Below are 23,025 nucleotides of genomic sequence, written 5' to 3'. Positions count from 1 at the left end.
TATACGGAGCGATTAGCACAAAGCGCAGCCTCAGTGGAATCGTCACACTTCAACGGACATTACCAGGTAACCCACAATAACGCCTGATATAGCCAAAATAGCCAATGCAGATGCCGTGAGCTTATAGATCTGATATGTTTGGCAAAGGTAAGAGACATTATAGATCTCAGACACACTTCCTGGATGATCATGCAAAGAAGGGAGGCATGATGGGAGAAATCGTCTTATCAAAGAGAAAAATCATGCATTATCTGGTGTATTATTATTATTGTCGTATTAGTAACATAGTAGTTAGTGAAAGTTGAAAACTTGGAAGAAGTTAAGGAAACGTTAAGTGTAACTAAGGTTTGTCATGATGATTATTGAGAACACATGGTGAGGATAGGAGTGATAGGAGCATCTGTGCGGTTTTCTCAGCCTGGGTGGCAGCAGTAAGAATGTACCATGAAATCAGGCCAGTTTCTTTCTGTTTTCGTTCTCTCTCTGCCCCTCTTCCTCCTCACCTCTCTGTTTGACCTTCACGCCCACACTTCAGTTCCTTTCGCTATTCCACGTCTTTACTCCTCGAGCCTAACTTATACGCAATCAGTGATGTGTTCTGAGTTTGTGGATCGGCACTTTTTGGCACGCGACACATTACTCGACACATTACTCTCCTTCAGTCTACCTACAGTAAACTCTCTTTTAGTCAGTAAGTCCCCCTCATTCGCACACTCCCTCACTCTATTTCTTCACATTAGCCCCATCTCCCATTCCTCTCTTCATCTTCAACATCTCTAATCCTAGAACCCCTCCTCTCTGTCTGTCTGTGCCAAACATGGCAGGCCAGTCTGCAGTAGTGTGAGCCAGCTGTTTATTTGGAAGGAAAGCTGAGAGGGGTGGTAATGTCACACTACTTACATGACTGACTGCGACACTCGATTTGAAACATTCAAACCTCCATGCACATCACTGTGGGAAATGAGCTGTGGGAGTGAGTGGCCATGCATCAAGGACAACAACAATACAGTAGAAAACAAAAGGTACTTTTAAGTGATTGTAAGAGGTGTGCGTGGTGATGGACTAAAAACTGTGGAAGATTTACAACAACATAAGTTGCAAATTGACAGTGTTGAAGTGTCCTTGGGCAAGACACTGAACCCCACATTGCATCCAATGAGTCGGTCGGTGTGTGTGAATGTGGGAAGTGAGGACGCTGGCGTCGACTGTTCGCCGCTTCACCTCCCAATGAATGAACCATTGTAAAGCGCTTTGAGCACTTGGAAAAGCACTATAAAAATGCAATTCATTATTTCTTTCATTTGAAGTACTGTACACACGTCTAGGGTTCCGTGCATTAGTGCGGTAGCCCTGCATCTGACCCTGTTTGTCTCAACAGACAAAACAAATGCTACAGTCAGTGTAGTGTAAAGCATTCTACAGTAATCAGAAACATACCTCTAATAATTCACTCTTTGTCTCATGTTACTGTACCCTCCTTTCATCTCCCGCTCCATCCCTCATTCATAACATCAATCATACTTGAATGGATTCATTGGACAAGACCAGGCTCTCTGTGGTCACGAGGGACTTGTTTACTGTGGCTGGTCCTCTGTCTACACCGCTATACTATGATCCCTTTCTCTGTCCCTTGCTGATGTTTCACAGGGCAATCCTCTGATAACAAAAGACCACTGTTTAATCGACCCGGCCTACTCCCTCTCTCTCCCTCCATCCTTCCGTTCCCTCTTTATCCTCACCTCCTCCTTGCGGTCGTCTCGCTGGACGAGCCAGCTGACAGTGGCCTGCGGAGAGCGAGGGTTGCACTCCAAGAAGGTGCTGTTGTTCTCTGTCCCGTAAACCACCCTGTCCTCCACCACGTCCAGGTCCTCTACTGGGGGGGGGGAGAGAATAACAGTTACAGTTGACAGCAATGTTACAATGGAAACACAAGTTAAGTTGGAGACATGTAGGGCATTAAAGAAAGACGGAAGGAGAGAGAGCGCAGAATAGAAAGGGAGACAGAGAGAATTATTAAAGAGAAAAACGAATTGGGATCATTTTCCTTTTACTGCATGCTCTCTTGTCTCTCTCAAGGGCCAGCCACAACAAGAACAATGAAGATGGACCCGTGTCCATTTGGTTACAAACTATCATTTAGCTGGGGACCCCCTGGAACTCCCTCAAGGACCCCTGGAGACCCCGGACCCCACTTTGGGAACCACTGCTCTATATAAAATGTGTACTGAGACTGGACAATACACTCCAAATTCCGGAGTGTGATTTTCCGTCTGAGTGGACCTCTATAGGCCTATAGGGGTAAATGTATGGACCTCTATAGGCTATAGCTGACAGCCATGCAGGGACACCTTTCATCACCGCTGCTCAACCCCTACATGTATACGCTCAGGTGAGCAAACACACCTCTGCCAACTACACTTACCCCCCCATCTGTTCCTCTCTGGCCCGCTTCGTCACCTCCTCCTCATTTCAGCTCCACTTCATCTGTCTTGTCTTCATACACTCTTCCTACTCTCTCCTGTTCTCACCTTTCTGCCCGCCCATCTCTCTCTCTCTCTCTTCCTCTCCCCCACACCCTCTCCCCCTCACCCTCTCCCTCTCTGGTGAACATGTTTCTACTTTTCGGTCTGGTTTGTGTTTTCATTACAGCAGGTGCCAACTCCCATCATGCCCGTGGACATCACATCCAAACTGACTTCTCTTGAGTGTTTCTCTCTCTTTTTTTTTGTAATCTTACCTCAGCCAGGGAACATTTTCCTGAGCATCTCCCTGATGTCAGACCCCTTCAGCCCCTCGTCTGTATTTCTGTCTCTTTGCTCTTATTTCATTTCACACCATGTCAGACATACTGACATGGTGTCATGCTTGAGTCCATCACCTCTCTCTCTCTCTCTCCCTCTCTCTCTCTCTCTCTCTCTCTCTCTCTCTCTCCCCCCCCCCCCCCCCGTCCAGGGTTGTCTTGGTTCAACGAAGGCTCTCCATAAATACGACCCAAATTCCATTACTTGACAAAGTGGCATCTCTTCAAAGAGGCCTTTCTTGTGTGTACAGCTGGGTCTGTCTGCCTCTGTGCGTGCGTGCGTGCATGCGTGCTTCTGAAAAAGCATGAACGAGCTTGGGAAAGAACACCTATGAAAGCAAGTGTCCATGTACAGTCTCAGCCTGTACAGTACAGTACGTACATCAATAATCTGAAAAAGCATGTTAACAACGTTGCTCGTCTTTACATTAATGCCACCTAGAAGATACCAGCATGCAAACAGCATACAAGACGTTGTATAATGTACACATGCTCTGTGTGTGCACTACACATAAACACACACACAGGTTGTTTAGGACTTGCTTTTCCGTACACATCAGCTAACGCAGCGTCTGACAGAGACACATATGTACAGGCTGCTGTACACAAACCTGACGGCACACATAAACTCAGATAGTCTTTCATCCTAACAGATAAGATAAGGACAGATGGTCTGGCGCAGCAGGCAGACGCACGCACGCACGCTACAGTATACAATACTAAACATAAGATAAGACACACTCATACAGGCTATACATACTATAAATAGATGTTGGGGGAAATACTGTAGGAGGAAGACAAGATACTGTACATGCACAGTTGAAATTTGAACAAGGAATCTAGTTTGCGACAGTTTATATCGTGCAACCATATTCCTCAACATGGAGTAAAACTGACTGACAAGGAAGAGAATATTCTGATAATTGGTGCTTCAAAGATTATTTTATTTTTTACAATTTTGCCCCAACTGATCTTCTTCTTTCGGCCAATTCCCTACGGAGTCGCCCGATGACAAGCCTCAAAAACAATGTTTTGTTTTGAGTAAAGTAGAGTAACCGCCTTGCAACAACACAGGGCTTCCCCCACAACACAGGGAGATTGCCCCACCTCTTTATCCCCCCCAGCCCCCCCTTTCAATTGATTTCTATTCCAACTTGTACATCGTAATTGTTTGTTGTTACTGTTGTGAATGAGTGCATGGGACCCGAATGGAAACAAGACCGCTGCAAGGTCTTTCTTCTGTGCTGTTCTTTTGGACCAATGCTGTGCTTGACTGTACCTTGTACTGGATGCATTTTATTGTCTGATGAAATTATCAATCCACTCACCACTCAGGTTCTGGTCCACACACTGCAGCACGGGGTTGCCATGTCTGATGTCCTGCCTGCGGTAGCGGCGTTTGCTGTTGGACAGGTAGCGAGTGCAGGAGGCGCCGTCCCAGGCGCAGTATGGATCTCTGGCCAGGCAACACTCGGCGCAGGCCTTCCCGTACGTCTCACAACGATGGAGTCTCACCTGGGCCACGCCCACTGGTGAACCCACAAACACAGCTTGCTGGACGAGAGAGCAGGAGGGTGACATTATTAACGTTATTGACGTTATTAATATTCTATTTAACGATATGTTTCAATAACTTGATGTACCAATATTCTAAATAGAAGGAATTCGAATTGGAAAAACACATTAACTGTCTCACACACAACCAAAGTGTAAAAGAAAGAGCTAATAATTGCAGTTTAAAATGAATTAAATCACGCTGACTCACCCTTTTAACTGAGATGTCCATGGATGTGATGGGGGTGGGCACCTGCATGAGAGAAAACAACGTTATTCAGCCTGTGTGAAAAGAACACTTTTCATCAGAGAAATAAGTCATCAAAGCAAAAGGTTGCATAATGAGTTGGAACATAAAGGACACTCGCATAATGAAGAACTGATTAAATATATTGTGTGTCTGGGGTTTAATTCAATGCAGTGGAACTTTATCAGAAGAATAAGATGAAGAGATTACTAAGAAAGTTTGTATTTTTTGGGGGGAGGGGGGTTGTAGAAAAACACATGTGTAGTGAACCGTCTCTCACACACAATGGGAGATGCCGGCTGTCACGTTTCACCTGAGAATAAAGCACGGCCCATACCCCTTCCTATGTTCTTCTGAAAGAGAGGTGATATAACTCCAAATTGACATTATTCCGAGCTTCGGAAGGACGGTCTCAGAACCTTTCCTCTGAAACCCATGCACCATGTATCGACTCTCGGGAAACATTCAGTAACCTTTAGGGCTTAATGCGTGCAGAGGTGCACCATGCACCTGGATGGAAGAAGGGAGGTTTAAGAGAGATAAGAGGAGTTAAAAACAGTGCGTCTACCTTGAAGACCTGTAGTTCTTCTAGGGTCACTTCCTCAGTCTCCAGACTGTTGCCACTGCGTATGGCGATGGCCTTCAGCACTGTCCCAACATCTGAGACAGGAAAGAAACAGCAATTATTTGATTAAAGCAGAAACCTATTGTCTTTATTTTTTATTATTATTAGTATTTATAATTTAGTATTGTCATTAATATTTGATCTTGTTATTTTTGTTTGCTATAACATTTTCATCCTTGTACCTACAGTATGAGTGACAAATAAACCCTCTTGAATCTTCCATCTATTAAATGTAAACTTGGCATACACCAAACTAAAACACACACATCCATAAACAACTATAGACTAACAACCCCCCCCCCCCCCCCCCCCCCCCCCCACACACACACACACACACACACACACACACCTGTGCCGATGAACATGATGTCATACTGTCCGTCCTCTGCCTCCACGCGGTCCACTACAATCTGCGTGAGCCGGTAGGGGACGTTGGCCTTCACCAGCAGTGGCTGACGCAGCGCTGGGAACACCGGCCGCCACATCAGCGGGTGGCTCCGTGCGAACTGGAGAACGGCGTCAGGGAAGTCCTTGGTGCTGCCGAACTCACTGCCCGGCTGGTTGGTGATCTTACTGGGACACTGGAGGAGGAGGGAGAGAAGACAGGCAGAGGGAATTAAGAGGGAGAAGAGTAACAATGGAAAGGGCTATAGCTCACCCCTTATTATCCCTAAACGTATTTGCCTTTTTAATTTTTTACGATTTTGAAAAACCTTTTAAAATAGTTCAAATAGCCGATCTACAAGCTCACAATGTGTTGATGTAGTTCGGCTAGTTGAACTATTTTAAAATGTTTATCAAAATAGAAAAATAAAATGGCAAAGAAGTTTAGGGATAAGGGGTGGTGCAAAATATAATACTGTATGTGTAAAATATGTACATTCTATGGTGATATCTGAGGTAGGGATGTGCCGATGAGACATTTTGGCCGATATCGATATCCGATATAATTAATTGCCATTATGGCCGATATTACCGATGTCATTATAATCTCATTCTGTATTAAAAAATTATAAATATTTTGTCCATTCTGAACAATACATGTAACAGGGTATCTGCACTGCAGGCTTATAGGCAAGTCAGATTTAACTTAAATACCTTATATTTAATATTTTGAGCTTGTAGATCGGTTCAAGCTGTTACTTTGGGCTTGTTTATCTGTCAAGACAATCGGACCGATAAATTAATCGGTCCGATTGATTAATCAAACCGATACCGATGTGTTTGCAGATTAATCTCCCATCACTAATATCAGGTACTATTACACTGTCCATTGAGGCACAGAAGAGAGAGAGGGACAGAATGGAGTGATGATATAGACGAGGAATTAGAAATGCGCCAACTGACCTGTTTATTAGTGAAGTGGGAGAGAAGGAAACGGGGGATAAAAAGAGATTAAATAAAAGGTTGTCTGATTTGACAGTTTAACCTTAATAGTAATTCTAACATTCCACTGAAGAACACTGAGGAAGCGGATGGGAATCGCAACGTAAGGGAGATGGGAGAGAAAGTGGGGGGGGTATAAGGATTACAGTAGTACAGCAGTTGGGAAGTGCGCTGGTACCACTCGTGTCTCTGAACGGACTCCAAAACGAAACCGCAAACTGTGGGACTGACTCACATGACATATCGGAGGTTGCAGTCCTGAAGCCTGACAACCTCATGCATCGAGACGTGGTAAAGAGTTATCACTGATATGATACAGATTGTTTTTGAACGTTGGGCTCCTTTAGGGATCAGTCAATCATTTGCAGTTAGCAGCAGTTTCTGCTATATAGGCATTGAGCGCCCTAGATACTGTACATGTCTCTATACTCCGTAGTGTAAAACCGCCATATGGTAAAGATATTATTATTGCAAGCTATCACAACAGGAACTGAGCCGCGCCGTAGCGCTACCAATGTTGTTCTGGATTATATTTCAATGGAGTGATATGTACCCAGCAGCAGGGATGTTAGCCTGAGGATTTAATGTATAATGTGCTACCCAAAGTAAAATGTTCCCCCTAAATTATATAAATGATCAGTGTGTGTGTGTGTGTGTGTGTGTGTGTGTGTGTGTGTGTGTGTGTGTGTGTGTGTGTGTGTGTGTGTGTGTGTGAGTGTGTGCGCGTGCGTGAGGATTTGGAATGGAATTTGAGCTTTCCTCTTTCTCCATATCATTGGCCAGTAACTACAGTTATGTGTGAGTTGATGATACAGGGGAAAATGCCAGATAAATTTTAATTATACTCATAATGTTGATTTTGCATATGAGAAGAAAAACTAAATTACACACATTGTGAGTGTGCACGTGCATGCATGTGTAAAATGTGTGGGTGGGGTTTGGAAGCTGTGTCTCTGACTCATTGGCCAGAGTTACTGGTTACTGGTTACAAGTTACTGACATTGTCATTTTTGTCTGTGTGTGCAGAGTGTGTTAGAGAGGCATTTGTAGACAAAAATAGCGAAAATAGCAGATCTACAAGCTCACACAATGTGTCGCGCTTGTAGATCTGCTATTTTCGGGCGCAACCCAGCACTCTTTAGCTAGTGGAGATGCGGTGCAACGACATGGATTTCTAAACAAATTTGTTCAATGAAAAATGCTGCGTTCAAGTTCAAGAGACTTCGGGGAAAAAAAGGAATTCTCCTGAATGCTGCCTTCCGGCATGGCATGGAAAGGAGTGGCATTTTCATTTCTTTCACCATAGTAAATGCTGCATTGCATGCTACAGTCAGTTTACAGACGGGTAAAAGGGCAGGGGCTCAAGCCCCGTTTGACGTCTATGTGTGCATGTCCCTGCGCAGTTCTGTGCACAAAAAAGGAAAACTGAATGACATAAATCATCTGTGGTTTGTGAAGGTTGTGACATTTTCAATGGAATTCACTAGTAACGTTGTGTTGTAAATACAGGCAAAGTGCCTTGTAAAGTAGTGGAATTAGCATTTTGATCATATGAAACGTTCAACAGACTACTGAAATGTGAGCTGTGGGATTTGGAAAGGAATTCACCCATTTAGACCTGTGCTCGATTTTACAAAATATCTTCTAAATCATGACAGTTTTCTGATTTCTATGTCAGTGGTTCTCACACTATTTAATTTTCATTCAAGGATCCCAATAATTATATGAAATTGGCCGTCGACACCCATCTGAAAATATGTTGTTCCAGGGACCCCCCACCCTCTCTGTGATATATATATTCAATGATTTGCGACACATTTTCAAGATAAAAAAAAATAGCAGAACTTGTAGATCTGCTATTTTTCAATAGCTAAAGTATATCATAATGCTTTAAACACCAAAAGGGGTCCCCCCCAGAATGGCTTAAAGCGCCACTTTCTAATCATCTATTTTAGCGATCAGGAGCCACCTGATTCAATCCACTGAATAAAAAGTGGGTTTTTTTTGAGTAAATCAGATGAACCAGTTAACTAAAATTGAATGTCCATTTGAAATTAAGCTGTGCCTTCCAAACCGTTTATTGGCAGTCATTGTGGGAAAGTTCCAAAATTATTTTTGCATTAAAATAAACACAACTAAACAAAATCAAGAAAGGACAAAATCAAGCTCCATTTTCCATCTCCGTTGTCCAGTAATGATATGATCGAAGGGAAACTCCTTATATAAATGCTTACATTAGGATTTTGGCAAACACAATGCACATTGTCTCTGGATGCCATATCAAACTTGAATGTATTCTATTCAACTATAAAGTTACCGTATTTATATAGCTTTCATCATTCTCATCATTCATTTCATCAAAAATATGCATGCAGCATTGTGGAAAGAATTCTTAATAGCGTGCAACACATTTTAGCTTCACGCACTCACTCACGCACGTGCACACCACACACACAATACTGCCTAAGTGTGAGCTGATTTAAAGCGTTTCCAGAGTTGTTTGCAACAGGCCAGTGGTGAGAACAGGTGAAGCTTGTTCAGCTACTCATAATTGTTTTATTCTGTGAGGAGAAGGCTGGAATGGAACGGGTCCAGACACAGCGCACGCACGCATGCGCACGCATGCGCATGCGCACGCACACACACACACGCGCACACACACACACACACACACCACACACACACACACACACACACACACACACACACACACACACACACACACACACACACACACACACACACACACACACACACACACACACACACACACACACACACACACACACACACACACACACACACACACACACACACACACACACACACACACACACACACACACACACACACACACACCTCTTAACAGCCAGGTGACAATGAGTGAGCGGGAGAGGAGGGAGCCACACTTATCCTCCTCCATCGTCCTGGAATGGGCCAATGTGTGTTGTCATGTAAAACAACAGCATCCACTTCCAGCAGAACCAATTAAAGCATCTACACTTGGATGGTTATTATTACTATTACTTAAACTATTGAGTTTAATAGCTATGGCCTTGATAGGCTGATAGGATAGTGTGTGTGCGTGCGTGTGTGTGTACACAACATGTGCATGAAATACAGTATGCAGGCTCTGAGCAGCAGTTGCAACTGGCGTAGGAAATTGAGCCATTACAACAGGCAGACCCCAGAGATCATGGAGGGGTGTTGGACACGGGAACGACAGCCAAACGCTGCAGGATTAGTCTGCTGGCTTCCAAATCAACTGGACCGCCTCTGCTTTAACTCAACCACACTTGGCAAAGGGGGGGAAAAAAGGCGTCTTAAAAAGCGGCAGTGGTTCCCTGGCTCATAATCAAACATAAAACAACTGATTTTCATACCAGCGTTTGGAGTTTTAACTTTAAGGGCTCTTATAAGATGATTGTTGTAATGATAATAATAATTGTATGATAATAGTGATTGTCGAAGTTTAAATGCTACATGGAGACGTTTGTTGAAAATGTATACGGGTTCCCTCGAGAATCGCATATAATTGCATGGAAACTCAGTCTGCGTGTTTTATTTCCTCTATCTGGAGATTCAATGTCCATATGACACACACACACACACGCTGCTCTACTGATAGAGTCTCCCTGAGGTGAGAGAAAATGGGCTTGTGACCAGAAGGCTGTTGGCCTGCATCCACAGACCAGGTAGGAAAATTGGAGAAGAAGTCAAGAAGAAATGTGACCTGCTCTTCCGAAAGCATGTTGCTGAACCATATTTTGACATACACCATGATTTCATGTCAAAAGACTTGACAAGAAAGAACCACCTGGATAAGCATCCAGCCAAGATATCCACTAACAACGGAACGCGTGCCGTGCAATAGGAGGATTTAAGGCAAAGGAGTGAAAAAAAAAATATCACAATTTTCTAAATTCCCATGAACAAGTCAGTCCAAGTCAGATAAATTAAATAAAACTTAACTAACTAACTAACGAACTATGAGAAGCTATTTCATGAAATTCATTTGAAAAAAAAAAATCTAGTCTTTTTGATTTCAGAAAATGTTTTGAAATAATAATAAAAAAAGAAAAGTATTAAAAGAAACTAGAAGAATTAAGTGCCCCTCGGGGCACAGGTCTCCACCAGGATTGGTATTTGGATAAAATCTGAAGGACAAAAGAGTGTTGCACTTGCACATAAATGGGCCTCCTGGTGGCGCTCGAAAAGGCAGAATTGAAAAATGCAGGCCAGATTTCTTTCCTTGGGCTGTAGGGAGTGTGCACACGTTTTATGCATACAACGTTTTATGCAAATCAGTGCATGTAAAGACGTGACTTGGCCTGTTCTAGCGCCACCATGCTTCCTCACAGTTTAACTGCACTCGGTTCATGATTTGCAGCATTTTGTACAAAACGGGCCACACCTGAAAACAATCTTAGCCAATCAGTGTAGAATCTGAGAAATCCAACAGACTCGTCTTGATCACATGACTACAGAGATCATGTGTACCGATTTGTGTGAGATTTGGATGAAATCTGTGCGACTAATAAACAAATGTGTTTCGCAGAAATCGGCCTCATGGTTTCGCTATAACTGGGAGATGTGGAAAATGCAGGGAAAATGTTTTGCCATGGCCTCTAAATACATCCCACAGTAAGAGGAGCTCCGGCACAATTAGATTAGCAACAATAAAATGGATAAAAGGACCTGAAGGTATCAAGTCTATACATATCATGTGAGAGAAAGACAGACACTAAATACCCTGTAATCCAATCCAATCCATGACAGACAGACAGACAGACAGACAGACAGACAGACAGACAGACAGACAGACCCAGAGTACTATCGGTGTGGGAGGATGTGGGAGATCGTAAGGTATCAAGTTTAAATCCTTTATGATGAAAAATACAGAAACAGAAAAAAATGGCTCAAATCAACCAGCTGAACAATATAACAGCACAGGGTAACATTCAGAGTAGATTACCACTGAATCCTCTCTCTCTCTCTCTCTCTCTCTCTTATTCTCTCCATTCTATCTCCAATCTTCCCAGCCCACTATACAGGATTTCTAATAGTTAGTTGAATTATTACATACATAGACATAGACTATACAGGCTTGTTGGACGTGTGCCTATTCGTATGGATTTAGTTTTTTACTGCCATTACTGTTACCATCTATCCGATTTATCCCACTCCAATTCCACTGCCTATGATACTACCAGTTGTACTGTATGTCTGTATGTGACGATAAACACCTCGAATCTCTCACCTCCTTCTGCTCTCCCTCTCCCTCTCCCTCTCTCTCTCTCTCTCTCTCTCTCATATAATATATATATGTGATATTGTGGATATTGTTTTGAACTATTTTAATCTTCAAAAATAGCAAAAATAGCCAATCGACAATGACAATGTGAGTTTGTTGATCTCACAGTTTTCTTTTCCCAAATTATTTTTTAAACTGTTTGAAGAATTAAAATAATCAATTGATTGTCATAATGTAGTCTCCAACACAAACCATAAATGCCATTAACAATGAACAGAGTTTAATGTTTGTTTTGTCACAAACACAAACATTAAATACCATTAACAATGAACAGAGTTTTTTGTCTGTCACTGAGCAAATTGGCATATGCATGTTATGTTATGATATCGAGATGATGAAAAGGATTGGTAAAGCGCCCCTCACTTCACACGGGTGTGATTTTTATCATCACAATATTGAGGAATATTTTGATATTGGATTTTGCGTAGTCCATATTGACCAGCTCTCTCTTCCCCTCTCTCTCTCTCTCTCTCTCTCTCTCTCTCTCTGAAAGGAAAAGCCGGTTCAAGCGTGAGAGGGAGGATTTGTTTTTCTTTCTGTTCCTGTATTACTTCTGATTCACACACACACAACACCCCCAAAGCCAGGACAGATATCCAGTTAGGACTAGAGGCTGAATCCTTCTCAAATGAACTGTAAAGACCCTCTGAGAGGAAGGCAGAGATGAGCCTGTCAAAACAACACAAAGAGAGCCCTGTTAACCCCCCGCTGAGTCCCCACACAATTAGAGTCAATCTGAAAACAGGTGAGGGGTTACCTTAAGTATTACAGCCTAGCTTCTTCGTGATGAAAAAGAGACACAAAAACACTTTTAAAGCCAATCTAAATAGTTTCCTCGGAGTGCTGATAAGGAGAGTAAACGTTCGGGAAATCAAAACAGGATCACTCGAGATGAGAGATAATATCCACGTATAGGGGATCTCTTCCGAAGGAGCTTTGATGTAAAGGATTGAAAAAGGAGATAATGTGGGGGCAGACAAAAAAGGAAGAGACATTTGGGTTCATGAGGACGAGGTACAGTGTCTCCTGCCCTCCGTTTCACTATATTGCCACCATTTACACCTCTCCTTCTCTCATTGCTCCCTCCGTTTCACTCTATTGCCACCATTTACACCTCTCCTTCTCTCATTGCTCCCTCCGTTTCACTCTATTGCCACCATTTACACCTCTCCTTCTCTCATTGCTTCCTTGTCACTCCATCCCTTCTTTTACTTGCTCTCGTATACTATAGGCCAACTGTCTTTCTCACTCCTCTTCATGTCTGTCTCCATCCCTAGTCTATCCCCTTCATACACTCTCTGTCCATCTTGTCTCTCTCTGTCTCTATGCGTCCGTCCCTCTCTATCTCTCTGTCTGTTTATCTGTTTTACATTGTCTGTCTGTCTGTCTGTCTGTCATGGGGTCATTCCAGTCCAGTTGTTCATCAGAGAGCCAGGGAAGTGAAACCACAGACGTGTGTCTGCTCTGTGCTCACTTTATTCACAATGTCTCCTGTCCTTCCTATGGGCTCTCATTTAGCCTGGTAATCAAGAGGAATTACATGCTGGACGTGTGCGTGCGTGCGTGTGTGTGTGTCTGTGCATGTGTGCGTGTGTGTGTGCATGTGCGCGTGCATGTGCGTGTGTGTGTGTGTGTGCGTGTGTAACAGAGCATGGCAGAGGTCTGTTGAGAGAAGAGATATAAAACAGGTAACAGTCTGTACTGTATACAGTAACCACAGCTGGACCAACTCAGTTTACTTTAGGCTACTGATATGCGTGTGCGTGTGTGTGCATGCGCGTGCGCGCGTGTGTGTGTGTGTGTGCCACTAGTCAGTAGTCTCAGTGGTTCAGTAGTGGGGGTCGTGGTGTATTTGGTTTGGCAGGGCTGCGCATCAAGCACACCGGGACATTTCCCTGTTTTTTCCTCTCTTTCTCTCTCTCTATCGTCATATAAAATGTCTAAAAACGTAATTGGAAAAATGTACCGATGTAGTCACTGCACACGTTTCATTTCTACCGCATCCTGCTGAAATGCTGCCACACATTCTTCCCCTCAAAACAAAAACAAAACAATGGTATCTTGTTCTCCGTCCAGCTGTCACATGGAGCGGTCTGGTAACTAGCTGCGTGTCACACACGTCACATGGACGTCACATGGAACGCTCCGCTGCTAAATCACACATTTAATTTGTGGTGCAACAGCTTGTATTGCGCAAGTCTTGACTTTGAAGCAATTCCATGCTATCACTACTAGGCTAGCACTCCCTGTGAATGCAAATGTGTAATCTAACTATATGCACCAAGTATCTCTGTGTGTGTGTGTGTGTGTGTGTGTGTGTGTGTGTGTGTGTGTGTGTGTGTGTGTGTGTGTGTGTGTGTGTACGTCTGTAATCCACGTAACTTGTGAACCCTTCGCCCCACCGACTTCAAATACGACACACACGTTCCACCGCAGGGAGTGCAGTGCCCGGTGTCGAGTCGGTCGGACCCACGGTTGTCCAGAACTGCCCCAAAAACGCCTCTGCCCGGGTCTGGACAGGGCCCCTGCCCGGGTCTGGACAGGGCCCCTGCCCGGGTCTGGACAGGGCCTCTGCCTGGGTCTGGACAGGGCCTCTGCCTGGGTCTGGACAGGGCCCCTGCCCGGGTCTGGACAGGGCCTCTGCCTGGGTCTGGACAGGGCCTCTGCCCGGGTCTGGACAGGGCCTCTGCCTGGGTCTGGACAGGGCCTCTGCCTGGGTCTGGACAGGGCCCCTGCCCGGGTCTGGACAGGGCCTCTGCCTGGGTCTGGACAGGGCCTCTGCCCGGGTCTGGACAGGGCCTCTGCCTGGGTCTGGACAGGGCCTCTGCCTGGGTCTGGACAGGGCCCCTGCCCAGTGCCCAGTGTCCATATGGAGCTGGCCTGTTCTGACGTCTGCATAGACTCCATATTTGGGCATGCCGGACAAAGAACTCCATATATGGGCATAAAAGGGACACGGACATAATATCTGGGTGGGGCATGCATTTCCAACCTGCATCGTTCCAAGTAGGCTATAGTGCCCAACGGGCACCGCTGCAGAGGCTCCAACGGGGGCCGCTCTAGTACTAATAAAATGCATCATTATTATCAAGTACAGAATGTAGTGAGAAGGTGGTGCAACTCAATTTCATTTTTGGCATGGTGTTAGGTTTGGGCATAAGGTTTTCAAAAACCATAGCAAACTAGTTGGGCTCACCCTCTAGTGGTCCGTTTGCAATGAATCCTATGTTAAATAGGCCAGCATTGGATTCATTGCAAACAGACCACTAGGGGGCGAGACCAACTAGTTTCCAATGGTTTTTGAAAACAGTATGCCCATACCTAACATCATGCCAAATATCTAAAACTTGTCACCAAGTGCATAATTGATATGATTTTTTACATATTAAATCCCAGCTTCATAGGCATTTTAAGCAGCTCTCTTAAATCTTGAAATTGATGCCTTTCCAGAAGTAATTATTTCCTACATTTTTAGTATGTTATTTACTAGGGGGTGAGCCCAACTCGTTTGCGATGGTTTTTGAAAACTTTATGCCCATACCTAACACCATGCCAAAAGCTTGATTTTAAAGAATTGGGACCCAGCTAGAAGGATGTCTGTTACAGATCCGACAACTCTATACACAGTAGTAGTCAACATTTGTTGTTTTTAAATGTGCTCATTTAAAAAAAGATATAATTTAATTTATTTAGTAGGCTATGCCAGATTACTACACAGTACAATCCTGTGTGAACTTATTGGTACCTCTGAGGGTGTACAGTTGTACACATGGAACCAATTGGACCCATGGAACTGAATGAACTCTTGACTTACGGATGCATTGTGTTCAATGTGTTAAATTAACATTCACGATTTGACTGTGTTTACAGAACCAACGTATATGGACGGCTTCCATAACATATAATGCATTTTATTAAAAATTGGATCTGTATAATCTGTTGAATGTCATGTCATCATCACCCCATGCTGTGTGCTGTGTTTAAATCACATTTGAAAACTCCTTTGTACTCCTTGGCTTTAGAAGATTCGGACTGAGAGTTGTTGCACCCTCTATGTGTTTTTTCCCCCTTGTCTATGGTTTAGTATTTCATATTTGTTTACTGGGTGTACAGCACTTTGATTCAACCCTGTTGTTTTAAATTAGCTCTAAAAATATAGAGCACAAATAGCGTAATAACGGTAAACATGTGGACTTCTCGCGGTCGTGAAGTTCGATTCAAAGTCAGGCCGTAAAAAGACCGGGTTGTCAGACATAGCTAGGATGATCAAATGTGACACTGATGAGCGGTTGCTCCAACAGCTTGAACTATTTCCTGCTTGAAGCACCCCAGGGCGCTCCGCCAAAAAAAATGCTGGACGCATCGGTTAGAGGAGCGCAACAGCATGTCTTTACCATATAAATGCATGGCAGAAAGGCGCTGGCATGCAGCACACACACACAAAACATTCTGTGGACGAGGCGCCTTAGGCTGAATGTATGAAAGTTATGTCTAGCAGTGTATCAACACCTCATAGATGTGGTAAAATAATGCATTAAAGTATTCCAGTATAGTTCACTCACCACCCCAGGTCTTGGGTAGGGCACCCTGCCCTCATAGGCTCCCCACTGGTAGTCGGGAGCCTCTTTATGAGCGAAGGGGCCGTTGAACGCCTCTCTGATGTCAGCCATTCGGTACACACACACCGCGAAGCCCTGGAACACATTACTGGAGAGGGATGGGACCGTTTATTGGACTGCTATTGATAAATCAAACCAATATGACTTGGACAAAAACAGCACTTGCGCGTGGATCAGTAATACGACTCAGCCATGGGGCTTTATTTTATCTCCCCAAAGATATCTTTAGAGCTTTAGATTCACATGAACTTTATCATCTGGGAAAATTTAGATAACGTTAAAATTTAATGAAGAGCATTTTTACACTTTATGATGAATGATGATATGATGGATAGATGAATTATCCAGTGGCTACGTGGCGTGACAGAAACAAAAACAAAAACCTGGGACTAAGTGTGCGTGTGTGTGTGTGTGTGTGTGTGTGTGTGTGTGTGTGTGTGTGTGTGTGCGCGCGTGCGTGTGTGTGTGTGTGTGTGTGTGTCTTACCTGATGGTGCTGAAGATAGCGTACACATCTGGGTTTCTCTCATCTTTAGTCGTCAACAGGAATACATCCTCTGTTTTACAAACCAACACAAATACCAGTCAGTGTCTGCAAGTGTGGGATTTTGCATGTGTGTGTGTGTGTGTGTGTGTGTGTGTGTGTGTGTGTGCACGTGCTTCTTACCCAGTTGGTTGAAGTGTGTGTCAATGCCATGAGGTCCTGGTACAGAACAGACCAGTCTGGCTTTGATGAAGGTACTCCATTTATTCACCAGCACTCTCTGTCCTCCTACATCATTCTGGTGAAGAGAATGCACGCAAGCACGCACACATACACACACACACACACACACACACACACACACACACACACACACGCGCACGCACGCACGCACACACACACGCACACACGCACGCACACAAAACATAAAGTATCATTAGCCTACAGTGCACTATCTACAGTCTATCATTGTTACTTTCTTAACCACTCGAGAAGACCTATATACACAGTAAAAAATAACGTTGCTGATAATGACATGCCCGAGAATCTAGAAACACAATGAATACCAACACACACAGTAGTTTTTTATGATAGTGTAAGTACAGTAGTGCCCTGCGTGAGCTCCTCTCTAAAAATATATAATAATAATAATTGAATCGCTGACATGTCTTTAGGTTTTTCTGGTGGATTTCAGGTGCATATAAAATTTATATTTATATTTATTTCAAAACTTTTGGTGCAAGGCGCAGAGTTGCACTGCTCATCATCAATATCACAAAAATGTGTTATTTTAAATGAGAGTCAGAGGTTATGGAAACGCTGACAGTGTTTTTCTGCTCAAAGGATTACAGTGCAGAGGACAACTACACACAGGGACTCCAAATGGACAGGAGGGATGTAATGAGGATCAGTGGTGGTGATTGCTTTCTTGGCATTAGGAAGCACTAATGACTGTGTTTGGATGTGCCTGATATAGAACAGACAGCACGACTACAATATGCCAATAATGAAGAGAGAGAGAGAGAGAGAGAGAGAGAGAGAGACACATCACAGTGTAAGAGAAAGACAGAGAAGGAAGAAGGGATTGTGAGAAAGAGGAAAAAAAAGAAGGGACCAGAAAAGGACAGTGATGTATGGAGGAAAGGAGGAGGAGGACAGTCAATGTGACATGTGCTGCATTGACTTCTGGCACAGAAGCCTGTTCGGGAACCCCTGCAGCTGTGTGTGTGTGTGTGTGTGTGTGTGTGTGTGTGTGTGTGTGTGTGTGTGTGTGTGTGTGTGTGTGTGTGTGTGCACAAGCAGACGTGCTTGTATGTATTTTCAGTGCGGTTACAGAAGAAATATCGTTGCGTGAAAGAATACGGGACAGAGAGAGTGACATGTGTGAGATCACGGCGTGGGAATTACACTATATAGCTACCTGACAGCTGCATGTGCGTGCATGCGTGCGTGCGTGCGTGCGTTTGGGGGAGGTAAAGTACATAATATCATTGCTAAATATTGGCAAGCCTTCATAGTCTCCATAGGTTTCCAATGTGTGATAATAACATCATGAGCCTTTGCCTTGCGTTGCAAAAGCCATTACCTCCTCTGCGTTAGCACAGTGATGCCATTGCTAATTCTACGTGACCGTGTCCAAACCCTGGTATCTCACTTGTCATGAATTATGACCTTATCTGCTTGAGCCAGTTGTGAATCACTGATGCACAGTACGTAAGCATATTGATATCCGTGATACGATGACCATCAAGAGAGACTGACACTGATACGAGATGCATGTTATCTCACTGTTTGTACACTAGCCTATGCAGACCAGGGGGGCAGGCAGACAGATATTTTGTGAAGCCACTAAGGAAATCGGGACTTCCTGAAAGTTCATATAATGGCCTGTTGTGGCGCTGTCATTGGGCCCAAAAAAACCCATATCTCCATTGAGGTCCATGAATTTGGGGCCAACTTCACCTAGACTGTATTACCGTAATAAACATGGTCATGAATACTTTCTGCTTCCAGTAACTAGTTTAAAGTCTCATTTCTCATGTCATAATATTCTTTTTTGGAAAATTATGGTCCCATTTATTTAAAAAATGACCATGAAGAAGCGTATGTTCTGCGGGACGTGGCTACCGTTACAGTCTATGATCGGGAGCCACCCCCCATTCGAGTCAAAATAAAAACCAACGAAGAAGAAGGGGGGAAGTCCCGCCTCGTTGTCTGGGCCAGCCAATGGGCCAGCTGGGCCCAAACGGATCTAGAAAGATGGCGATTTACAATTCAAGGACTGACAGGCTTCATCTTACGTCCATATCAGACCCGGAGAACGCTTTGTCCATATTTTCTTAAAGTCTATGATGCAGACAGACAGGTCATTGTCATTTTAGACATGACCTTGCCATAATGTAACCGTGCAGCGTGTCATCACATGGTGACTCACCGCACACACTCGTCCTATGCGGGTGTGTATGGCCCCCTCCCTGTCCCCCGCCTCGGACGCCTTCTCCGTGAAGAAGAAGTAAACCTTGTCGTCGTCCCTGTCATCGCTGTCTGGGATGAGGTGGGCCGCTACGAACCTGGGGTCTGGGGAGACGAGGGAAGGAAGCAAAGTTCAAGAGACTTATGGAGGACGGGAGTCACAGAGAGAGACGGTTCAGGAAGGGAACATGCACACAATAAGCAGAAAATAAAACGGGACAAATACAATTTAACTCTGAAAGTGTATAAATGTAACAAAACGGACTTGGTCCACCTTGCTTCCATTTGTTTACTCTGTAAGTTGAATGAACACGCAGGAATCATTTTGTGTGGGGTTTTTTTTAACAATACCATGCAACAGTTTCTGGTCCGTCTCTGTCCTCATGGTGGAACGGCCTCCCATACTCCGGAAGATCACAGAGTCTCTGCCCAGGAAGTCTGCTGTCAGCCCAGCGTACAACTCCCCACCTTGTAGGGAAACAGAGGAGACCTGTGTTGATTTCGTCGACTAAAACTAAGTCGAAATATGTTCGTCGACTACCTTTTTCCACTGACAAAAACTAAATGGAAACTAAATTAAAACTATAACCTATGATGACTAAAACTATGACTAAATATATTGACAATTTCGTCAACAAATAGAAACTAGACTAAAATGTTAGGAAGGGACTATAGTGGACAAGAGATCCAGTATAAGTCATTTTACAATACGTTGCATGCTGAAAATAGCCAATCTAATAGCCAACACGTCACAGCACGACGTGTTGTGAGCTTGTAGATCAGCTATTTTCAGCAAGTAAAAAAAACAGTCATTATGACGGCAGTAAGGCCCGCCAAAATACATTTTAGTCGACTATATCAACTGTAGATTTAGTCGACTAAAGTCTTATGATATTTAGTCGACTAAAACTAGACTAACACTAAAACATTCCAGGTGACTAAAATGTGACAATTCAAGAGACTATGACTAAAACTAAAATCTAAATGTGCTGCCAAAAACAACACTGGAAGGAGACAAGGGGAGGCAGAGACAGGGAGGGAAACACATCATGCCCACATCGTGAATGAAGGAAACGGAGAGAGAGGGACAATGTGGGACAGACACACAGGCAGACAGTGAAGGACAAAGGCCAGACAGAGGAAGAAAGATTGACAATGAGGGACAGGCACACAGGTAGACAAGAGGAACAAAGAGAGAGTGAAGGAGAGCTCCAGACAGAGAGAGAGAGACATACACACAGAGAAAAGGACAAACGCAGGTCAGACAAATCCCCAGCTGAAACACGACTCTCACATCCTCCAGTGAGGCTCTGATCACTCTCATCTCCAGAGGTGGTAGTAGCCTAATGGTCTCAAATCAGTGAGCGTGAGATTGGAAAATGGCCAGTTCAAATCCCCATACGGTCTGGGGAAACTCTGGGTGGAACTTAAGTCTTCTAGTATACTTTTCCTCCTGAGAGTGTAATTTTATAGAACACAAATTGAAAATACTTCGTGGTGAGTTATAATTTGAGCAATCTCTCACTTGCGCACACGCACACGCGCACACACACACACACACACACACACACACACACACACACACACACACACACACACACACACACACACACACACACACACACACACACACACACACACACACACACACACACACACACACACACACACACACACACACACACACACACACACACACACACACAGTATTATTGGCCTCATCATAGAACGAATTTGACCAGTGTTGATTTCGTAGACTAAAACTAACCTTTTTCCACTGATGAAAACTAAGCTAGAACTAAGAGTAAATATACTGACAATTTCGTAAACAAATAAAAACTAGACTAAAATGTTAGGAAGGGACTAGTGGACAAGAGATCCAGGATAAGTCACTTTACACTTGGTTGCATGCTGAAAATAGCCAATCTACAAGCTCACAACGCGTTGCAGCACGACGCGTTGTGAGCTTGTAGATAGGCTATTTTCAGCGAGTGTAAAATCAGACATTACGCCGGCATGTGATTGCATCAAGATAAATACATTTTAGTCGACTAAATCAACTGTAGAATGAAGCGAAAACCGTCTCGACCCTTTGGTGTGGTTAGGGCTTTATTAACACAAAAACTGCTCCTGGCGGAACGCTCCGTCATATAAGCTTTATTATTGATATCAAACGCTTTTTTGCTTGGCCTTTCCTTCTTCAGCGATCCTAGACCGGTTTCGTGCATGTGCACTGCCGTTCACACAGGCCGACTAAAAAGCTGAATAACTCTAAATCTATGGAGCTCTCCATGGTTTTGACAAAACGCAGATGTTCGGAGGTCTTTTCTGATTATTCTGTGATCCCGATTGGAACAGGAGGCCATCTTCTAGAGGATGGCCTCATTTTAGCTTGCTAGAATTTACTAATATTTTAGCATCTAAAATGGACGCCCAAACCGGACGTGCATCACACTAAGACCAAATAGATCCGGGTCGGCAGTTAAGTGTTGTCCACCATTTGGCAGTGATACGGTTAAGACCACACACTAGACAGTATGTCTACAACGGAACCTACAGTATATTTATGTACATTTCATTCAGTGACCTTTTGAAAGTTTGTGGTGGGGGGGAAAAAAAGAATAAAGAAAGCAGCACATCAATAGTCCATTTCTGACAGACATCATACTAAAGCATAATAAAAACACTTGGATGGAAGTCCAACTTGTGACAGATTGTCTGTTGGTTATACTCTGGAGAGTAAGACAATTCCTGATCGTCGTTCTTATCATTTGTGCCATTTGGCAAGTACTGGATATGCACACACACGCGCACACACACATACACACACACACACACACACACACACACACACAGGAATACAGATGTGCATACAGATCCACGCATGTACAGTACTGTGTGTGTATATATACTGTATATAAATACACATAAACCCTTGCAAGAATGCATGGACATAAATACATACTGTATATTGCCACATAACAATACTGTACATGTGCATCCCTGCCCTGTGTGTAATCACACGCATGCATGCACGCACATGCGCACACGCACGCAGACACTAATAAGTGCTGACAGTGCATGTGTACTTATGCTCGGTCAGTGTCAGAGTGTGTTCAGTGTGAGGGATGCTGTAATTACAGAGAAAGGCAGAGATAAGAGGAACACATCAGAGGATCAGTGGCTGATGAATGAGACTTTCACCGTCTTCTATTGGTTCTTTATCTTGCTGTCTCAAACTCCTAGTGTGTTCATTTGTTTCCTGCACCCCTGTGTTCTTCTAATTCCCTCTCTCTGTCTCTCTAGGTGTACGGTTCTGTGTTACTATCTGTCTCTGGCTCTCTAGGTGTACGGTTCTGTGTTACTATCTCTCTCTGTCTCTCTGGGTGTACGGTTCTGTGTTACTATCTCTCTCTGTCTCTCTGGGTGTACGGTTCTGTGTTACTATCTCTCTCTGTCTCTCTGGGTGTACGGTTCTGTGTTACTATCTCTCTCTGTCTCTCTGGGTGTACGGTTCTGTGTTAC

The 23,025-nt window shown here is 43.9% G+C and overlaps 1 protein-coding gene across 1 annotated transcript in view; it reads right to left on the bottom strand.

Annotated features, from left to right (window-relative positions):
- Nucleotides 1-723: 723 nt before the first annotated feature.
- sema3bl (sema domain, immunoglobulin domain (Ig), short basic domain, secreted, (semaphorin) 3bl) overlaps nt 724-23,025 on the bottom strand; it is a gene marked incomplete at its 3' end in the record, with an annotated part of 92,712 nt that continues 70,410 nt past the window's right edge. The window contains exons 6-16 of the mRNA XM_080762856.1: nt 19,852-19,968; nt 19,463-19,605; nt 17,212-17,326; nt 17,032-17,101; nt 16,489-16,633; nt 5,576-5,807; nt 5,170-5,261; nt 4,566-4,607; nt 4,129-4,354; nt 1,740-1,870; nt 724-849 (exon numbers count right to left, since the gene is read on the bottom strand). Coding sequence (XP_080618982.1) covers nt 724-849; nt 1,740-1,870; nt 4,129-4,354; nt 4,566-4,607; nt 5,170-5,261; nt 5,576-5,807; nt 16,489-16,633; nt 17,032-17,101; nt 17,212-17,326; nt 19,463-19,605; nt 19,852-19,968 — 1,439 coding nt within the window. The remainder of the gene's footprint in view (nt 850-1,739; nt 1,871-4,128; nt 4,355-4,565; nt 4,608-5,169; nt 5,262-5,575; nt 5,808-16,488; nt 16,634-17,031; nt 17,102-17,211; nt 17,327-19,462; nt 19,606-19,851; nt 19,969-23,025) is intronic.

The sequence above is a fragment of the Protomyctophum bolini genome (assembly GCF_963924005.1).
Source record: "Protomyctophum bolini genome assembly, chromosome: 5".
Classification (NCBI taxonomy): domain Eukaryota; kingdom Metazoa; phylum Chordata; class Actinopteri; order Myctophiformes; family Myctophidae; genus Protomyctophum; species Protomyctophum bolini.
Note: the sequence above shows the minus strand (reverse complement) of the source record. Positions and strands in the feature narration are given on the sequence as shown.